Genomic DNA, 18039 nt, shown 5'->3' with positions numbered 1-18039 from the left:
AGAAACACTGCTTTCCTTCATATTAGTGTGTTGACTATGTAGAATCTTACTGATCCTTTTCTTTTAGGGCTGAAGTCTCAATCTAAACGTGCTGTGTCAGCTACACCACCTCGCCCACCATCCAGGAGGGGGAGGACAATACCTGATAAAATAGGAAGTACTTCAGGAGCAGAGGCTGCCAACAAAATAATTACTGTCCCAGTGTTTCACCTGTTTCACAAACTCTTGGCAGGTAATATTCCACAATGAATAAACATCAAAGAAATTTTTTTAGCCTTAAAACTATGTAAATCAGAGGCAGAATCACCAAAATCATTTTAATCAGGTGCCATTGATGAGATCAGTGAGTTAGTGAGACTTCTATACAGTTCCTCCGAAGAGAAGTGAGAGCAAAGAAGGAGTAATCTATTACATATCCTTTTTAACACTATCAAGTTATTTATTTCTACTTTACTGGTTTTCTAAGTTTTTCTGTGAGTGTGCCATGAAATGATTGATGAAATAAATATTTAGAGAGTTAATGAGAAGTTATTTAGGAAACACTGTGGGGCAAATTTGTAGGACTAGTTCAAGCAGTAGAACTCTTAGACCACTGGTAGTTAAGCCATATGTTCTTCCCAGATAAAACACATTTATTGAGCACTGTCCTGTCTGTTGTTCAAGGTGATAACAGGTTGAGCATCCCTAATCTAAAAATTTAGTATCTGATACTTTTTGAGTGCTGACATGACACAAGTGGAAAATTCCACATCCGACCTCATATGACGGTTGCAATCTAAACACAGGCACACAGCACACAGTTTTCTCAGTATCCACAAGAGGAAAAAGACCTTCCAGCCCCCTTCATATATTTTTTGAGCATGCCGATTCCTCCCTACATATCCACAGTGGGTAACAAAACTGCAAATGTCCATGCCAGACGTGCCAACAGCAGGTTTCCCACGATGCCCCACATGATGCCAAGATGTGTGTTCATTACTGTGTTTTTTTGCTCTGTGGTGTTGGAAATTTCAAAAAGGCCCCAGATACCCTTATGGGTAACAGTGATAAAAAGAGGAAGTATTTATGTTTATCTGTAGCACAGAAAAACGAGCTATTGTAGAAACTGGACAGCAATGTAAGTGTGAAACGTCTTTCAAGAGAGTTTGGTGTTGGAATGACCACCGTACATGACCTGAACAAACAGAAAGATAAACCATTGATGTTCTGTGCTGCAAGTGGTGAATAGAGGTTAATGAAAAATAGAAAAAGCACTCCATAAAGCTAAAAATGAAGATATTGATTGTGTATTGAAATAGTGAATCCATCAGTGTTGGCAGTGAACACGTGCCTCTTAATAGTATGCTGATCATGAAACAAGTAACTATCTATCATGATGAACTGAATGTTGAAAGGAACTATGAATATTCAACACACTGGTTGCAGAAGTTTAAGAGAAGATATGACATTACATTTTTAAAGATTTGTGGTGATAAAGCATCTGATGATAATGAAGCAATGGAGAAGTTCGTTGATAAATTTGCCAAAGTCATTGCTGATGAAAATCTGCCAGAACAGTTTATAATGCTGATGAAATATGTCACTGTTCTGGTGTTATTGTCTCAAAAAGACACTGGACTACAGCTGATGAGACAGCCCCTCCAGGAATTAAGGATACCAAGGACAGAATAACTGTCCTGGGATGTGCTAATGCAACTGGCATACATAAGTACAAACATGCTCTGATAGGCAAAACCTTTCACACTTGTTGTTTTCAAGGAGTGAATTTCTTACCAGTCCATGGTTACGCTGACACAAAAGTATGGATCACCACAGACATCTTTTCTGATTGGTTTCACAAACATTTTGTACCAGTGGCTTGTATGTACTGCCCATAAGCTAGACTGGATGATGTAGGAGTTTGTTATTCCTTGATATCACCCAATTCATCCTCCAGCTAAAATTCTCAAAACTGATGTTTATGCTGTGTACTTTCCCTCAAATGTGACTTCATTAATTCAGCCATGTGACCAGGGTGTCTTTAGATCAATGAATAGAAAATATAAATCCACCTTCTTGAACAGCATGCTGGCAGCAGTGAACAGAGGCGTGGGTGCAGAAAATTTTCAAAAGGAGTTTAGTATAAAGAATGCCATATATGTTGTTGCCAATACTTGGAACACAGTGACAAAGACACAGTGGTGCATGCCTGGCAGAACCTCTGGCCTGCAACTGTGTTTAGTGATAATGATGAACTGTGTGTGACTTTGAAGGATTCTGTATGTCAAGAGAAAAAAAATGATGTCTGACCTCCTTACATATGTAAAAAATATACCTTCAGAGTTCAGCAGTAAGCTGGAAGAAGTAGGTGTCAAAGAAGTTTTGAACTTCGATAATAATGCTTCAGTTATTCATTCACTGACTGGTGGTAAAATAGTCGAAATGGTTTTGAATCAGGGTTATGATAGTGATGAAGAAGGTCAAGTTAACACCACAGAAAAGGTGCTTATAGAAGAAGACATGGTGAAAATGTATGGTGGACGTATTGAAGGATTAGGGCAGCATGCATTAACAACAGAGTGAAAAACCATGTCAGGTTTTAAAATTGAAGAGAGACTTCTGAGCTAAAAACCACGTTAATGAGGCAGGTGACTCCGCAAGAAGCATTTTTAAAAGCCTTCCAGCAGAATGTCTCTTCATCCCCCATGGGATCCACTTCCTGGTCCCTCAGCTGCTTCTGATGTTTCTTCCTACCTAAAAAACACAGTTTATAGTAACCTTTTAATAAAAACACAGCAGCATCATAGGTGAAGACTGAAAGCCTGCTGTTGTTTGTGGCTGCTTTTTCCTTTTTTTTTTTTTTTTTGGAGACGTAGTTTCACTCTTGTTGACTAGGCTGGAGCGCAATGGCGTGATCTCAGCTCACTGCAACCTCCGCCTCCTGGGTTCAAGCAGTTCTCCTGCCTCAGCCTCCCGAGTAGCTGGGATTACAGGCGACCGCCACCACGCCTGGCTAATTTTTGTATATTTGATAGAGATGGGGTTTCACCATGTTGACCAGGCTGGTCTTGAACTTCTGGCCTTAGGTGGTCCATCTGCCTCGGCCTCCCAAAGTGCTGGGATTGCAGGCATGAGCCACTATGCCCGGCTGTGTGGTTGGTTTTGTTTAATAGCTGAAACAGGTATCCTGATGATGCTACTATGCTGCTTAGTTGCCCTGACACGTTATTTTTTCAGTGTTAATGGTATGTCATATTTTTACTGTTAAGTACTTAATGTGTGAATAAATGTAAGAAAGTATTTCTTGGTAGCTTGTAGATTAAGAGTCAGGAATGATGACTCTTGTTGACATGGATGGCTGAGATAGTGACACGTTTGCTTTCTGATGGTTCAGGGTACACAAACTTTATTACAGGCACAAAATTATCAAAAATACTGTATAAAATTACGTTAAGGCTATGTATATAAGGGATGTGTGTATGTGTGTATACACACAAAAATAAATTTTGTGTTTCCACTTGGATCCCCTCCCTAAGATAACTCATTGTGTATGTGCAAATATTAGAAAATGAAAAAAAAAAATCTGAAACAGTTCTAGTCTCAAGTATTTTGGATGAGGGATACCCATCCTCTATTTTATCACCATTTTCATGCTGTATTAAAATGAAATTGCCAACTCAGTTCAAAGGAATTTTTCTTCTTAGCTTTACATTGTTGATGCATGGTGGAGGTCAACAAACTATTGACTGGTGGGTTGGATACCTTTGTCCAGAGAGGTCCTTGTGACATATTTCATGGCCCATTACCTAGGTGATGTGAGTCTTGCCTTCTGCCTGGAATAAAGTTTTGTTGGAATACAGCTATGCCCATTTACTAGTGTATTGTCCATAGCTGCTTCTCTGCTACAACATAGATTAGCAGTTGTAACAGAGACTATATGGCCCCCCCAGCTTAAAGTATTTATTAGCTGTCCCTTTATAGAAAAAAATGGCCCACATCAGATTTATGGAAATGTCTGTTCCTTTGTTTACGTTTTGCCCATGACTTTTTAACACTTTTACAGACATTATTGTTCATTATTATATGTCAGAAATAAACTCACTTTTTGTAAACTTTCCAATGGCTGTTGAATTTTTTAATTGTTTTGAAATTGGTTTCACAATCAAACTCTTGCCTGTAATTTGGTAAAAGCAGATAATAATTAAACCAAGTAAATGTTTCTTTCTTGGTTTCCAGATTTAACTTAGTTATATCATTTTAGGCCAGCCATTGCCAGCTGAAATGACACTTGCCCAGCTTTTAACTCTCCTATATGACCGAAAACTTCCTCAGGGTTACCGCTCGATAGATCTGACTGTTAAATTGGGATCAAGAGTTATAACAGACCCAAGTCTATCAAAAACAGATTCTTATAAAAGACTACACCCTGAAAAAGGTATGTGCATAATACTACTTTAAAAATTACAGACTGTCATACAAAGCAGCAGAGATTTCTGTAGCTAATGACTTAATTGACTTGTGTTTTTATTATATCAACATAAGATATAATTTTTTTATAACTGAATTTTTGTAAATATAAAAAATGGCCATTATTTCATTTGGAAACTAAGTTGCATTATTTCTTATAACATCATTTGTTTTCTGAGCGCATGTACTTTAATTTCTGATATTTCTGTGAGAGCTATGTGAATTGTTTTATAATAAAAGTGAGAAACTCAACTTACAACTTACTTATAATTTATATTGAGTGGCATTTCTTTCATATAAACATGTTTTCTCATATAATTGAGATCACATATTTTTGTTTTTTACTTATATATTCCATTAATTTTTTTTTTTTTTTTTTTTTTGAGACAGAGTCTTACTCTGTCTCCCAGGCCAGAGTGCAGAGGCGTGATCTCAGTTCACTGCAACCTCCGGCTCCTGAGTTAAAGTGATTTTCCTGCCTCAGCCTCCTGAAAAGCAGGGATTACAGGCACCCACCACCATGCCCGGCTAATTTTTGTATTTTTCGTAGAGACAAGGTTTCACCATGTTGGCCAGGCTAGTCTGTAACTCCTGACCTCAACTGATCTGCCCGTTTCGGCCTCACAAAGTGCTGGGATATAGGCATGAGCCACCGCATCCGGCCCTTATATTCCATTAAATATTTTTGAATGTCCATTTTTGAATTGGCTATTTTTTCATACAAATATAAGAAAATTTATTTGTTCCCCAATCATTGAAACACTGTGGTTGTTTCCAATTTTTTACTGCTATAAATGCTATGTAAGTTTTCACAGTGTGAGTATGGTATGAACTTATTTAAACTTTCCATCTTTCTCATGACTAAAATTCAATCTTTAGTTATTGGTCTTTTGTATTCTTCAGCAAATTTTGGTATATTTTCTTTGCCCAGTTTTTCAGCACGATTATTTCTCTCTTTTGTTTTAATGTTTAAAGGGTCTGGTTACGCGACCTTTTGGTTTTCTTTAGTGAGTAATTCAGAGTTAAACTAATGCGGTATAATTTTTTGTTTTCAGTAAGAGAAGTCTTTGTCATTAATTTTTCTTAATAGGATACTTTAGAGCATATGATATGCTATGAGAACTTTGAGAACTTATTTATTTTAACATAGGATGTAAGTTACAAGTATGCCCTAAAGGACAGTGCTTCTCACACTTCAGTATGCTTACAAATGACCGGCATCATACTGTTAAAATGGAGATTCTTCATTTCAAACTAGCTTCCAGATGATGCCCATGCTACTAGTCCGTGAACCATTCTTCCAATAACAAGACTAAAGAAGGCAGTATCAGAAGTCATTTAAAGGTCATTGTAGCGTCTAGCCATAATACAGCTATATCTAAATAAATGATGTTTTGTGCTCTTTTTTGAGTAGCAAGAAAGCAGTAATACCTGCTTTTGTAAATGAAAGAATATTATAAAAATATACCCTTTCTTACCTATTCAGTTATTTGTAATTTATTGTCTAGATCATGGGGACTTACTTGCTAGCTGTCCAGAAGATGAGGCTCTCACTCCAGGTGATGAATGCATGGATGGGATATTGGATGAATCTTTGCTTGAAACCTGTCCAATTCAGTCACCATTACAAGTTTTTGCAGGAATGGGTGGACTGGCTCTTATTGCTGAAAGACTACCCATGCTATATCCAGAAGTAATTCAACAGGTAAGATAAGATTTCCTAATCGAGTATATCATTCCATAGCTAAGCCCTTCATTCTTTTTAATGTTTGTTTTTTAATGTACTTGGATTAATTGTGTAGAAATACGCTTTGCTTTATATTTTTTGAACATTATATAACTCTTTCAATGGTCAGTCTGTACAGAGCTTCATGACCTTTAGTAAGTATGGAAGAAATGTTGAAGATCAAGCACATCTGCCAAACTTACTACGCCGTAGCATTTATCTTGATTTCATGGTTGTAACACTAGCATTCTCTTTTCTATGCTGCTTTACGTGTGATATTTATTAGAGATATTATTGGAAATAGGAGAGTAAAATAGCAGTGTATACTGCAACCAATATATGTCTTTTTGTTTACCTTTTATTCCTGTTTCAGATGCCATTTCCATTTTTGGTGATTTAAAAACATGACCTATTCCTGTGTTCATTTACAAAGCTGTCAATATCTGTGCTTTCCATGCTCTTGTATCAATCAGTAGGAAGTTTGGTGCATGGAGAGTTGTAAAAACAAAACTTTATGTTTGTTGAATGAAGTAGGGGAATTATTCTCTTTGATTTCATGTCGTGTGTGTGTGTGTGTGTGTGTGTGTGTGTGTGTGTGTGTGTGGTTATTTTGGTATAGTAGCTCTAGACTCTTATTATAGTTTCCTGAGCTGCTGTACCAAAATGCCACAAATGGGCTGGCTTAAAACAACTGAAATTTATTCCCAACAGTTGAGGAGGCTGTAAGCCTGAAATCAAGATATCAGCAGGGCCATGCTCCCTCTGAATTCAGGCTGTAGGGAAGACTCCTTCCTTGCTTCTTCCTGGCTTCTATTGGTTGCCAGTAGTTCTTGCTGTTCATTGGTTTGTAGCTGAATCACTTTAATTTCTGCCTACGTCGTCATATGGCCATCTTTCCTGTGTGTCCTTGAATCTATCTCTCCTTATAAGGACACCAGTCATTTAATGTAGGGTCCTCCAAACCATTATTTCCTCATCTTAACTTGATTACATCTGCAAAGGCCCCATTTCCAAATAAGGTCACCTTCATAGGTGCTAGGGGTTAGGACTTGAACATATCTTGGGAGGACAAAATGCAACCCACAATAATACTTATTCATGTTATTGCTTACCTACTATTCAAAAATATAAGATGATATAACTATGTTATAAGGTGATTGACACAGAATGAGTAAAATTTTCTTACTAGACAATGACATAATTACTTAAAAGTTTGAAGCAGAAAAGACCCCAACATTTTCAGCATTATTATTGCTCAACATAAATGATTTTTTCTAATTTAGTATTCAGTGTGGTTTACTATATTGATTAGTAACTGGAAATGGGGTCCTGGTAATATATACCTAAAAATGTGAAAGTGACTTTAGAATTGGGTACTTGGCAGAGTATGGAATAATTTTGAGTAGCATGATTTTAAAAAAAAATCTAGGCCGGGTGCGGTGGCTCACGCTTGTAATCCCAGCACTTTGGGAGGCCGAGGCGGGCGGATCATGAGGTCAGGAGATCGAGACCACGGTGAAACCCCGTCTCTACTAAAAATACAAAAAATTAGCCGGGCGTGGTGGCGGGCGCCTGTAGTCCCAGCTACTCGGAGAGGCTGAGGCAGGAGAATGGCGTGAACCCGGGAGGCGGAGCTTGCAGTGAGCCAAGATCGCGCCACTGCACTCCAGCCTGGGTGACAGAGCGAGACTCCGTCTCAAAAAAAAAAAAAAAAAATCTAGATTACCTTGAACAGATTGTTAGATAAATTGTGGATGATGAAGCTTCTGCCAGTGAGGGCCCAGAAGGAAGTAAGGATCATAGGGGAGAAAACCTACAGTGTCTTAGAGAATATCTGAATTGTCATAAGCAGACTTGTTAGACATACGGGTGTTTAAAGTGCTGACAAGGAGGTTTAGAAGGAAATGAGGAACATGTTACCAGAACCTGAAGGAAAAGGGATCTTTGTCATATAGAAGCGGAAATATTAACTCATTTGTGTCCTAAATATAGAAAGCAGCACTTGCATGTAATGAACTTGGATATTTAGCTGAGATTTCCACACAAAGTGGTGAAGGTACAACCTGTTTTTTTCTTGCTGCTTATAGTGAAATGTGCAAGGAAAGATATAAATTGAGAGAAGAACTGTTGAGAAACAGGCAATCAGTGCTTGTCAATTTGTGAAATTACCTATCCAGATCACAGAAGGTGCTAAAATTTAGAGATTCACTATCAGAAAAGCATGCTCCAAAGTATAAGCCAAGGGTGAGGCTGGACAACCTTTTGCTAATGCCTTAGAAACATCAAAAGTCAGAGTATTCAGTCACATAGAGGGCTCTTTGAAGAGATTAGGCATGTAACTCATGGATCTCCTCAGCCGTCTAAGCATAAGCCAGGAATAGAGGATATGATGTGATGATGGAAGCACCCAAGAGCCATGGAACGTAAGTAGCCTCTGGAAGCTGGAAAAGGTGAGGAACTGTTGTTTCCTAAGAGCCTCCAGAAGGAACGTGTTCTTTGATTTTAGTCCCATAAGACCTATTTTGGATTTCTGACCTCTGGAATTTTAAAATAATAAATTTGTGCTGTTCTGAGCCACTGAGTTTGTGGCAATGTGTTATAGCAGCAGTAGAAAACTAATAGAGTTTGGTCTATAGTTGTAATGCCTTTGTCTGGTTTTGGTGTCAGGATAATACTAGCTATATGGGATGGGTTGAGAATTTCTAATATATCAAATTAAGGATACTGTTAGGTGTGTTTAATAAGAGACACTGGCTGCGCACGGTGTAATCCCAGCCTGTAATCCTGTAATCACACTTGTAATCCCAGCACTTTGTGAGGCCAAGGCAGGAGAGTCACCTGCGGTCAGGAGTTCAAGATCAGCCTGGCCAACATGGTGAAACCCTGTCTCTACTAAAAATACAAAAATTACCCCGATGTGGTAGTGGGCGCCTGTAATCCCAGCCATTCAGGAGGCTGAGGCAAGAGAGCTGCTTGAACCCGGGAGGTGGAGGTTGCAGTGAGCCGAGATGGCTTCATTGCACCCCAGCCTGGGTGACAAGAATGAAACTCCATCTCAGAAAAAAAAAGAGACACTGAAGATTGCAACAGTAGTGAACTGGAAGATGTATCAAAAGAAATCATTCGGCTTGGCGCGGCAGCTAATGCCTGTAATCCCAGCACTTTGGGAGGCCGAGGCAGGCGGATCACCTGAGGTCGGGAGTTCGAGATCAGCCTGGCCAACATGGTGAAATTCCATCTCTACTAAAAGTACAAAAATTAGCTGGGCATGGTGGTGGATGCTTGTAATCCCAGCTACTCAGGAGGCTGAGGCAGGAGAATTGCTTGAACCCGGGAGGCGGAGGCTTCAGTGAGCCGAGATTGCACCACTGCACTCCAGCCTGGGTGACAGAGCGAGAGTCTGTCTCAAAAAAAAAAAAAAGAAAAAGAAATTGTTCAAATGGAAGCATAGAAAGTGTAAGGAATGAAAAGAACATAAGAGCTGTATGGACTGAAGTGAAAAATTCTAACATACATGAATTTATAGTCCCAGAAAAAGAGTGAGTTGAAACATGGACAGAAACAGTATTGAGAAGAAGAAAAATTTCCCAGATAGATATAAAACTTAAATCTCAATTCAACATTTAAGAAACTGTTAACTTTATGCAGGATGTGCATGCCTGGAATTGTCATGGTAAAAGTGGTTAAAAACAAAGACAGCTGGCCACTGCGGTGCATCCCTGAAATCCCAGCTATTCAGGAAACTGAAGCGGGAGGATTACTTGAGCCCACGGGTTCCATACCACCTGGGCAACATAACAAGACCTCATACCCCCAAAAAAGCAAAAAAAAAAAAAAAAAAAAATGCTAAGACAATGAGAGAATTTTAAAACCAGCTATAAAGGAAGTGACCTATATTTTAAAAACAGCAGCAGTAACACTCACAACTGGCCTTTCAACAGAAACCATATGAGCTAGGGAATTACAACTTTATTTTATTTTATTTATTTATTTTTATTATACTTTAAGTTTTAGGGTACATGTGCACAACGTGCAGGTTTGTTACACATGTATACATGTGCCATGTTGGTATGCTGCACCCATTAACTCGTCATTTAGCATTAGGTATATCTCCTAATGCTATCCCTCCCGCTCCCCCCACCCCACAACAGGCCCCGGTGTGTGATGTTCCCCTTCCTGTGTCCATGTGTTCTCATTGTTCAGTTCCCACCTATGAGTGAGAACACGCAGTGTTTGGTTTTCTGTCCTTGTGACAGTTTGCTGAGAATGATGGTTTCCAGCTTCATCCATGTCCCTACAAAGGACATGAACTCATTTTTTATGGCTGCATAGTATTCCATGGTATATATGTGCCACATTTTCTTAATCCAGTCTATCATTGTTGGACATTTGGCTTGGTTCCAAGTCTTTGCTATTGTGAATAGTGCCACAATAAATATACGTGTGCATGTGTCTTTATAGCAGCATGATTTATAATCCTTTGGGTATATATCCAGTAATGGGATGGCTGGGTCAAATGGTATTTCTAGTTCTAGATCCCTGAGGAATCGCCACACTGACTTCCACAATGGTTGAACTAGTTTACAGTCCCACCAACAGTGTGAAAGTGTTCCTATTTCTCCACATCCTCTCCAGCACCTGTTGTTTTCCTGACTTTTTAATGATCGCCATTCTAACTGGTATGAGATGGTATCTCATTGTGGTTTTGATTTGCATTTCTCTGATGGCCACTGATGATGAGCATTTTTTCATGTGTCTTTTGGCTGCATAAATGTCTTCTTTTGAGAAGCATCTGTTCATATCCTTCACCCGCTTTTTGATGGGGTTGTTTTTTTCTTGTAAATTTGTTTGAGTTTGTTGTAGGTGCTGGATATTAGCCCTTTGTCAGATGAGTAGATTGAAAAAATTTTCTCCCATTCTTAGGTTGCCTGTTCACTCTGATGGTAGTTTCTTTTGCTGTGCAGAAGCTCTTTAGTTTAATGAGATCCCATTTGTCAATTTTGGCTTTTGTTGCCATTGCTTTTGGTGTTTTAGACATGAAGTCCTTGCCCATGCCTATGTCCTGAATAGTATTGCCTAGGTTTTCTTCTAGGGTTTTTATGGTTTTAGGTCTAACATTTAAGTCTTTAATCCATCTTGAATTAATTTTTGTATAAGGTGTAAGGAAGGGATCCAGTTTCAGCTTTCTACATATGGCTAGCCAGTTTTCCCAGCACCATTTATTAAGTAGGGAATCCTTTCCCCATTTCTTGTTTTTGTCAGGTTTGTCAAAGATCAGATAGTTGTAGATATGCGGCATTTTTTTCTGAGGGCTTTGTTCTGTTCCATTGGTCTATATGTCTTTTGGTACCAGTACCATGCTGTTTTGGTTACTGTAGCCTTGTAGTATAGTTTGAAGTCAGGTAGCGTGATGCCTTCAGCTTTGTTCTTTTGGCTTAGGATTGACTTGGCAGTGCAGGCTCTTTTTTGGTTCCATATGAACTTTAAAGTAGTTTTTTCCAATTCTGTGAAGAAAGTCATTGGTAGCTTGATGGGGATGGCATTGAATCTATAAATTACCTTGGGCAGTATGGCCATTTTCACGATACTTATTCTTCCAACCCATGAGCATGGAATGTTCTTCCATTTGTTGGTAGCCTCTTTTATTTCATTGAGCAGTGGTTTGTAGTTCTCCTTGAAGAGGTCCTTCACATCCTTTGTAAGTTGGATTCCTAGGTATTTTATTCTCTTTGAAGCAGTTGTGAATGGGAGTTCACTCATGATTTGGCTCTCTGTTTGTCTGTTACTGGTATATAAAAATGCTTGTGATTTTTGCATATTGATTTTGTATCCTGAGACTTTGCTGAAGTTGCCTATCAGCTTAAGGAGATTCTGGGCTGAGACAATGGGGTTTTCTAGATATACAATCTGTAACACCCCATTGTCAACATTAGACAGATCAATGAGACAGAAAGTTAACAAGGATATCCAGGAATTGAACTCAGCTCTGCACCAAGCGGACCTAATAGACATCAACAGAATATACATTCTTTTCGGCACTACACCACTCCTAGTCCAAAATTCACCACATAGTTGGAAGTAAAGCACTCCTCAGCAAATGTAAAAGAACAGAAATAATAACAAACTATCTCTCAGACCACAGTGTAATCAAACTAGAACTCAGGATTAAGAAACTCACTATAACTTTAAAATGCTAGAAGACAACAAGCAACAAAATAAAGCAAAAAATTCTGTCATCCTATAATTTTATACCCATTGGAGAAAATTTTCTACAATTCTTCACCCACCTCGCCCATCGCGTCTCAAAAATCAGGTTTTTTTGAATAAAAAGTATGGGATTAACTCTGTTGTCTCTATATAGTTAAAAGCTCTAGGCAAAATATATTTTAAAACACTTATTTAAAGGCTTTGAAGAGCAACTAGAAGCAGGCAGAAATTAAAGAGGATTTAAACACACTATTAATAGAATCACATTCAGTAATATTAGTGTCTATACTGCTTTTCTCTGGGGGTATTCCTCAGTCTTTGTGGGGTGGGACAGGTAGAACTCAGACTTAAGCCACAGTCATATTGGCTGGAGTTTGATTCTTCCATACTGGCTGGAAAATGGGAATTCAGAAAGGAGGAAGCCAAAGCTGAGGAGCTCCAAATTCTGTACATCCATAGCTTGCTCCAGAATTATTAAACATAGGCATTTTGAGAGCAGGCATGAACTAGAATGCTGAAAAAGCTGTGCAGAGATTTCAGCTGCTGTCTGTCACAGAGAGGATACAATTTACAGTTTTAGTCCTGCTCAAAGATAAAAATCTTGGTTTTTCCATTGGAATTCCAAATGGCCCATACATTAGGAGTAAAGGCTACATCCTAGTAAAGATTCACTTGAGAAATAAGGGAAAAATCAAAATAGACTCTTCTAATAAATTACAAAAGCCTCTAAGTTCAGGGTGATCTACCAATAATTTATGTATCTGCTAAACAGAACTAAACTAAACACACTCCAAGGAAGATTTTAAAATCAAGAGTTGATATAACATCTCATCAACAATGTACAGTGTATGGCTGGGCATGGTGGCTCATGCCAGTAATCCCAGCACTTTGGGAGGCTGAGGCAGGCGGATCACGTGAGCTCAGGAGTTCGAGACCAGCCTGGCCAACATGATGAAACCCCGCCTCTACTAAAAAATATGATAATTAGCCAGCAGTGGTGGCACACCTCTGTAATCCCAGCTACTTGAGAGGCCGAGGCAGGAGAATCGCTTGAACCTGGGAGGCAGAGGTTGCAGTGAGCTGAGATCGTGCCCCTGCACTCCAGCCTGGGTGACAGAGTGAGACTCCATCTCTATGATTAAACAAATAAATGAATGAATGAATGAATGAATGAATGTAAGTGTATTAAATACCCTATTTGAAAAGCAAACATTTGTCAGAATAGAGAAAAAAGCAAAGCCCAAGTATATGCTGCCTAAAAGAGATGTGTTTAAAAAAGCTGCTATCCCTTTTTTTAAATATATGACAAAGTTGAATTATAGACCAGCATATAAGAAATAAAGAGGGTCATTAAATCACTATGAAATTATTAATTCAGAATAAGTCATAACAATCCTAAATTTGTGTGTATTTAATAGCTTCAAAGTACATGAATCAGAAATTTACAGAACTGAAGGAAGAATTAGATAAATCTACATTTCAGTAATAGATTATAACATTTATCTCTCAGTAAATGAAACAAAGTGAGGAAGTAGGAGATGTTGGGAGAAACGCCCAAAACTTCTAGATGGACCTAAGCAATATTTATGGAACAAAGCATTTACCAACTACAGGATGTACTTCTTTCCAAAGAAAGATAGACAGTATGCTGGCCTATACAAAAAGTCTCAGTAAATTTAAAAACATTAAAGTCAAACCCAGTATGTTCTGTGACCACAACAGAATTAAATAGGAAATCAATAGCAGTAACATCTAGAAAACCTCAAATATGTGTAACCTAAGCAGTATAGATTTTAATAACACATGGGTGAAAGAAGAAATCACAATAGATACTACAATATATTTCAAAACGATAATGCCAACATGACATATGGGATATAGCTATAGCAGTCTATAGAGAGATTTTATAGCTTTAAATGCATATAATTAAAAGAGGAGATTTATCCATGATGTACACTCCCACCTCAAGAAACTAGAAAAACAGGAGTACAATTAACCAAAAATCAGAAGCAAGGAATTACTACAGTAAGAGCCAGAATCAATTAAATATAAAACAAAAAAATCAAAGAGAAACAAGAAAGCCATACATTTTGTCTTTTGAGACTTTTAGTAAAATTGATAAACTATGAAAAATTTTCAAGAAAAAGGGAAAACCACACAAATTGGACATCCACAAATGATAGCAAGCACATTATTATAATTTCTATAGAATGAAATAAGGTACTATTATAACCAACTTTATGCCAACATATTTGATACTTAGATATAATGGATAAATTCCTTGAGAAACACAACCAGAATCAATACAAGAAGTGCATATGTACGTTTGTATGTGTACACTCATACAGAATTGTAATCAAACATATAGAATTTTTAGTCTGTTTTCATTTTTAAGTACCATGGCTATGATTTTGAAATCACATTAATCCCATGTTTCTCCAATTTAAACCGAAACTCATTTTTTGTTCTTAAATTGGAGCATTTGACTACTTTAGAAAGTATCATGTCTTCTCAGTTTGCTGTGACATATAATGAGTGTCAGAATTAAAGACATCACATGGTTGGAATATCGTAATTCCTAAAAGCCTGTGATATAAATCAGATCCTTTTCATCTTATTTAAAATAATTTATTTGTGTTTTAGACATTATTCAAAGTGAGCACGTCCTTATTAGAGTCTTTTCTTTGGGAAATTGAGCTATTTTATGCCAGTATATCAGAAATAAAATTTATTTGTTGTTAATTGAGCAAAAAGCATGTTTTTATATACTTTTCAGTTTTGACTTTCAAAATGTGAAATAATACAAGTGAATATAATAGTTTAAAAAATCCATCTTAATATTAATACCCTAAAACAGTTCTGTTTGAATAGTTATACTTGTGACATTTATGTAAATATCAGTTTATATTCTACTGTTTGGTGCTTTTGCTGAACCTGTATTCTGAAATTAATCTTTGTTGATGCCTAAACCTGTGGTGATCTCATTTGTATAGCTCTAGTATACTTGCTGTATATTTAACTATACCTTATTGTGTGTATCAGTCTTAATGTTGACTAGCATTTTTATTGTTTCCAGTTGTTAGCTATAATGAAAAAAATTGTGAAGAATTGTATACATATCTAATATAAGACTTAAAAATTTGTATCTGTATAATGGGTGATTGGAAATATATGATAGTGGTTTTAATTTGTTGTTCTGATTTTTGTGAAGTTGAGGGTCTTTCACTTGTTAAAGAATTTGAATGCTATAAATCAAGAGCTCTTTGGTTTTGCTGTCTTTTTGCTTTCATTGTATTTGTTTTGTTTTGTTTTGTGACATCATATGAGAAATAGTCCTTTAAGAAAACAATTATGACGAGATAAAGTTCTGCTTCTGTAACAATGTTCTATTATACAGGTACGTTTATATGAAACTATCTTTTGTGCAGCATAAAATAATAAATATAGAGGTACTTTAAAAATTTGCCTATAAAGGGTTTCAAAATGGTTTAGAAGTGAAAAGTGCCTCAAATTCCCATGTTCTTAACAAGTAGGCTATTTCATATTGTCATTCTGGCCTAAGCTTCAGTAGTCAAAATAGGCTGGCATCAAAATTGCACCTGTTTTATTCAGTGTACAGATGCATGTAGTGTAGCCGCAGATCAACTTAAGACTGATCTAAGCTATAGATCAGCTTAAGACTTCTACATATATATGTAAAAGAAGTAAGAAATAGTGAACTAATCACAGAGTTACCTCACTGTTCATTTAAAAATCACCCCACAGAGTTACCCGTCAGTCTGCTAAAGTCATACAGGAATCTTAGGAATGATCCTGATATTTGAAGTGAATAGTGAGATAACTCTGTGATGAGCTCACTATTCATTTAATTATATGTTTGAGTGTGGAACTTCAAGTTAGTATCTAGTGAAGTGCATTATTCATGGCCAAGCAAGATAAGTAGAGTATTTCTAAATGCAATGAAAAGTTTGTAGGGCAACCATGCTCAGAATTTTGAGTTTTTCTTTGAATTATTAAGATTAAATTATAGACATGATGCTCCTTTATTCCTAAGTTCAGAAAACTTCTCTTGGATAACCACAGTACAATTATACAAATCAGGAGTTCACATTGACTCTGTACTATAAACTGCAAATCTTATTCATCTTTTGCCAGTTGTCCTTCTAATGTTCTTTAGGGCCAAAGAAAAAGAAATCAATTTTCTTTGGCATGGTTTGAGGATACTAGTAGTTCAGGATCATATATTGCATTTTGTTGTCTTGTAGTCTTCCATATGTAACAATTCTGCTATCTTTATTTATCTTTCGTGGCCTTGATGGCCTTGACAGTTTTGAAAAATACATGCTAGAAATTATGTCTCTCTATATATATTTACACATATATACATACATGTATTTTCTAGGTATGTTTGCTGCTAGGACCCAGAAGCAGACTCCCCCTAGTGATATATGCATATACATCTCCCATATTGTCATTTTAAAAAGTTTCTACTAAAAGAAATCAGGGCTTCTTGGAGAAATTCTAGTATTGAGGAAGAGTATGTAGAACATGAGCCTAGAATGTTTTGCTGTGCTAGAAAGCAAGGAAGTGCTCAAAGAACGATGGGGGACAAGTTAAAAGGAAGCAGGATCCTGCTTTAGTGGAGTCTCAGAGACCAAATCTTATTCCCCTTAGGCATCAAAATTAATAGTGATAGTAACAGTATACCTATGTAATAAAGTTAGAATCTATACTGATAAAAATTAATGGATAAGAAGGGAATATTTTTTCTTATAGCTTGGTGCCAACTAATAAATGTAGAAAGAATGACAGAATTAGAAAGTTCTCCTTTTCATAACCACTATAGTAATTGTTTCAGGCACAATTATAAAAATGCTAAGACTGATCAAAAGTTTGGTGAGAAATAAGATATTTAAATAGTCTCAAGAATCTGCATACAGATACTTAACTAATTATAAAGGTGGAAATAATAACTAATGTAGAGACACTTGGCAGACCCTGCCATACTTCTGCTGTCATGTGTGTCTTGATGTTTGGAAGCTTGTTTTTATTTATTTTTTTGAGATAGTTTTGTTGCCCAGGCTGGAGTGCGGTGGTGTGATCTTGGCTCACTGCGCCTTCCACCTCCTGGATTCAAGTGTTTCTTCTGCCTCAGCCTCCTGAATAGCTGGGACTACAGGTGTGCACCACCACACCTGGCAAATTTCTGTATTTTTAGTAGAGACGGGGTTTCACCATGTTGGCCAGGCTGGTCTCGAGTTCCTGACCTCAAGTGATCCACCTGCCTCAGCCTCGCAAAGTGCTGGGATTACAGGTGTGAGCCACTGCGCCCGGCTGGAAGCTTGTTTTTTAGAGCAAGCAGCTTTATTAATCCTTATAGTCCTATATTTTAAAGAGATCGTTTAAAGTTAAGTCTTTACTTTGAATCTGATGTTGAAAATGTGAATGGCCAAGCAAACACTTTTCTTTTTCTTTAGGTGAGTGCTCCAGTTGTAACATCTACCACTCAGGAAAAGCCGAAGGATAGCGATCAGTTTGAATGGGTGACCATTGAACAGTCAGGGGAGTTAGTTTATGAAGCACCAGAAACTATTGCGGCTGAACCCCCACCTATCAAGTCAGCAGTACAGACCATGTCTCCCATACCTGCCCATTCTTTG

The 18039-nt window shown here is 37.4% G+C and overlaps 1 protein-coding gene across 9 annotated transcripts in view; it reads left to right on the top strand.

Moving 5' to 3' along the window:
• The window catches only part of BIRC6 (baculoviral IAP repeat containing 6), a 258422-nt gene that overhangs the window by 171087 nt on the left and 69296 nt on the right, over positions 1–18039 (top strand). For all 9 annotated transcript variants that reach the window (XR_004027064.1, XM_030800387.1, XM_030800383.1 and 6 more), the window contains 4 exons: positions 68–232; positions 4241–4414; positions 5955–6151; positions 17857–18039. The exon at positions 17857–18039 is cut by the window's right edge and continues 118 nt beyond it. Coding sequence is in view for 8 of the 9 variants with exons in the window: in XM_030800387.1 (XP_030656247.1) it covers positions 68–232; positions 4241–4414; positions 5955–6151; positions 17857–18039 (719 nt within the window). In the remaining variant the exon portion in view is untranslated. The remainder of the gene's footprint in view (positions 1–67; positions 233–4240; positions 4415–5954; positions 6152–17856) is intronic.

This window comes from Nomascus leucogenys, chromosome 19 (assembly GCF_006542625.1).
Source record: "Nomascus leucogenys isolate Asia chromosome 19, Asia_NLE_v1, whole genome shotgun sequence".
NCBI lineage: Eukaryota > Metazoa > Chordata > Mammalia > Primates > Hylobatidae > Nomascus > Nomascus leucogenys.
Note: the sequence above shows the minus strand (reverse complement) of the source record. Positions and strands in the feature narration are given on the sequence as shown.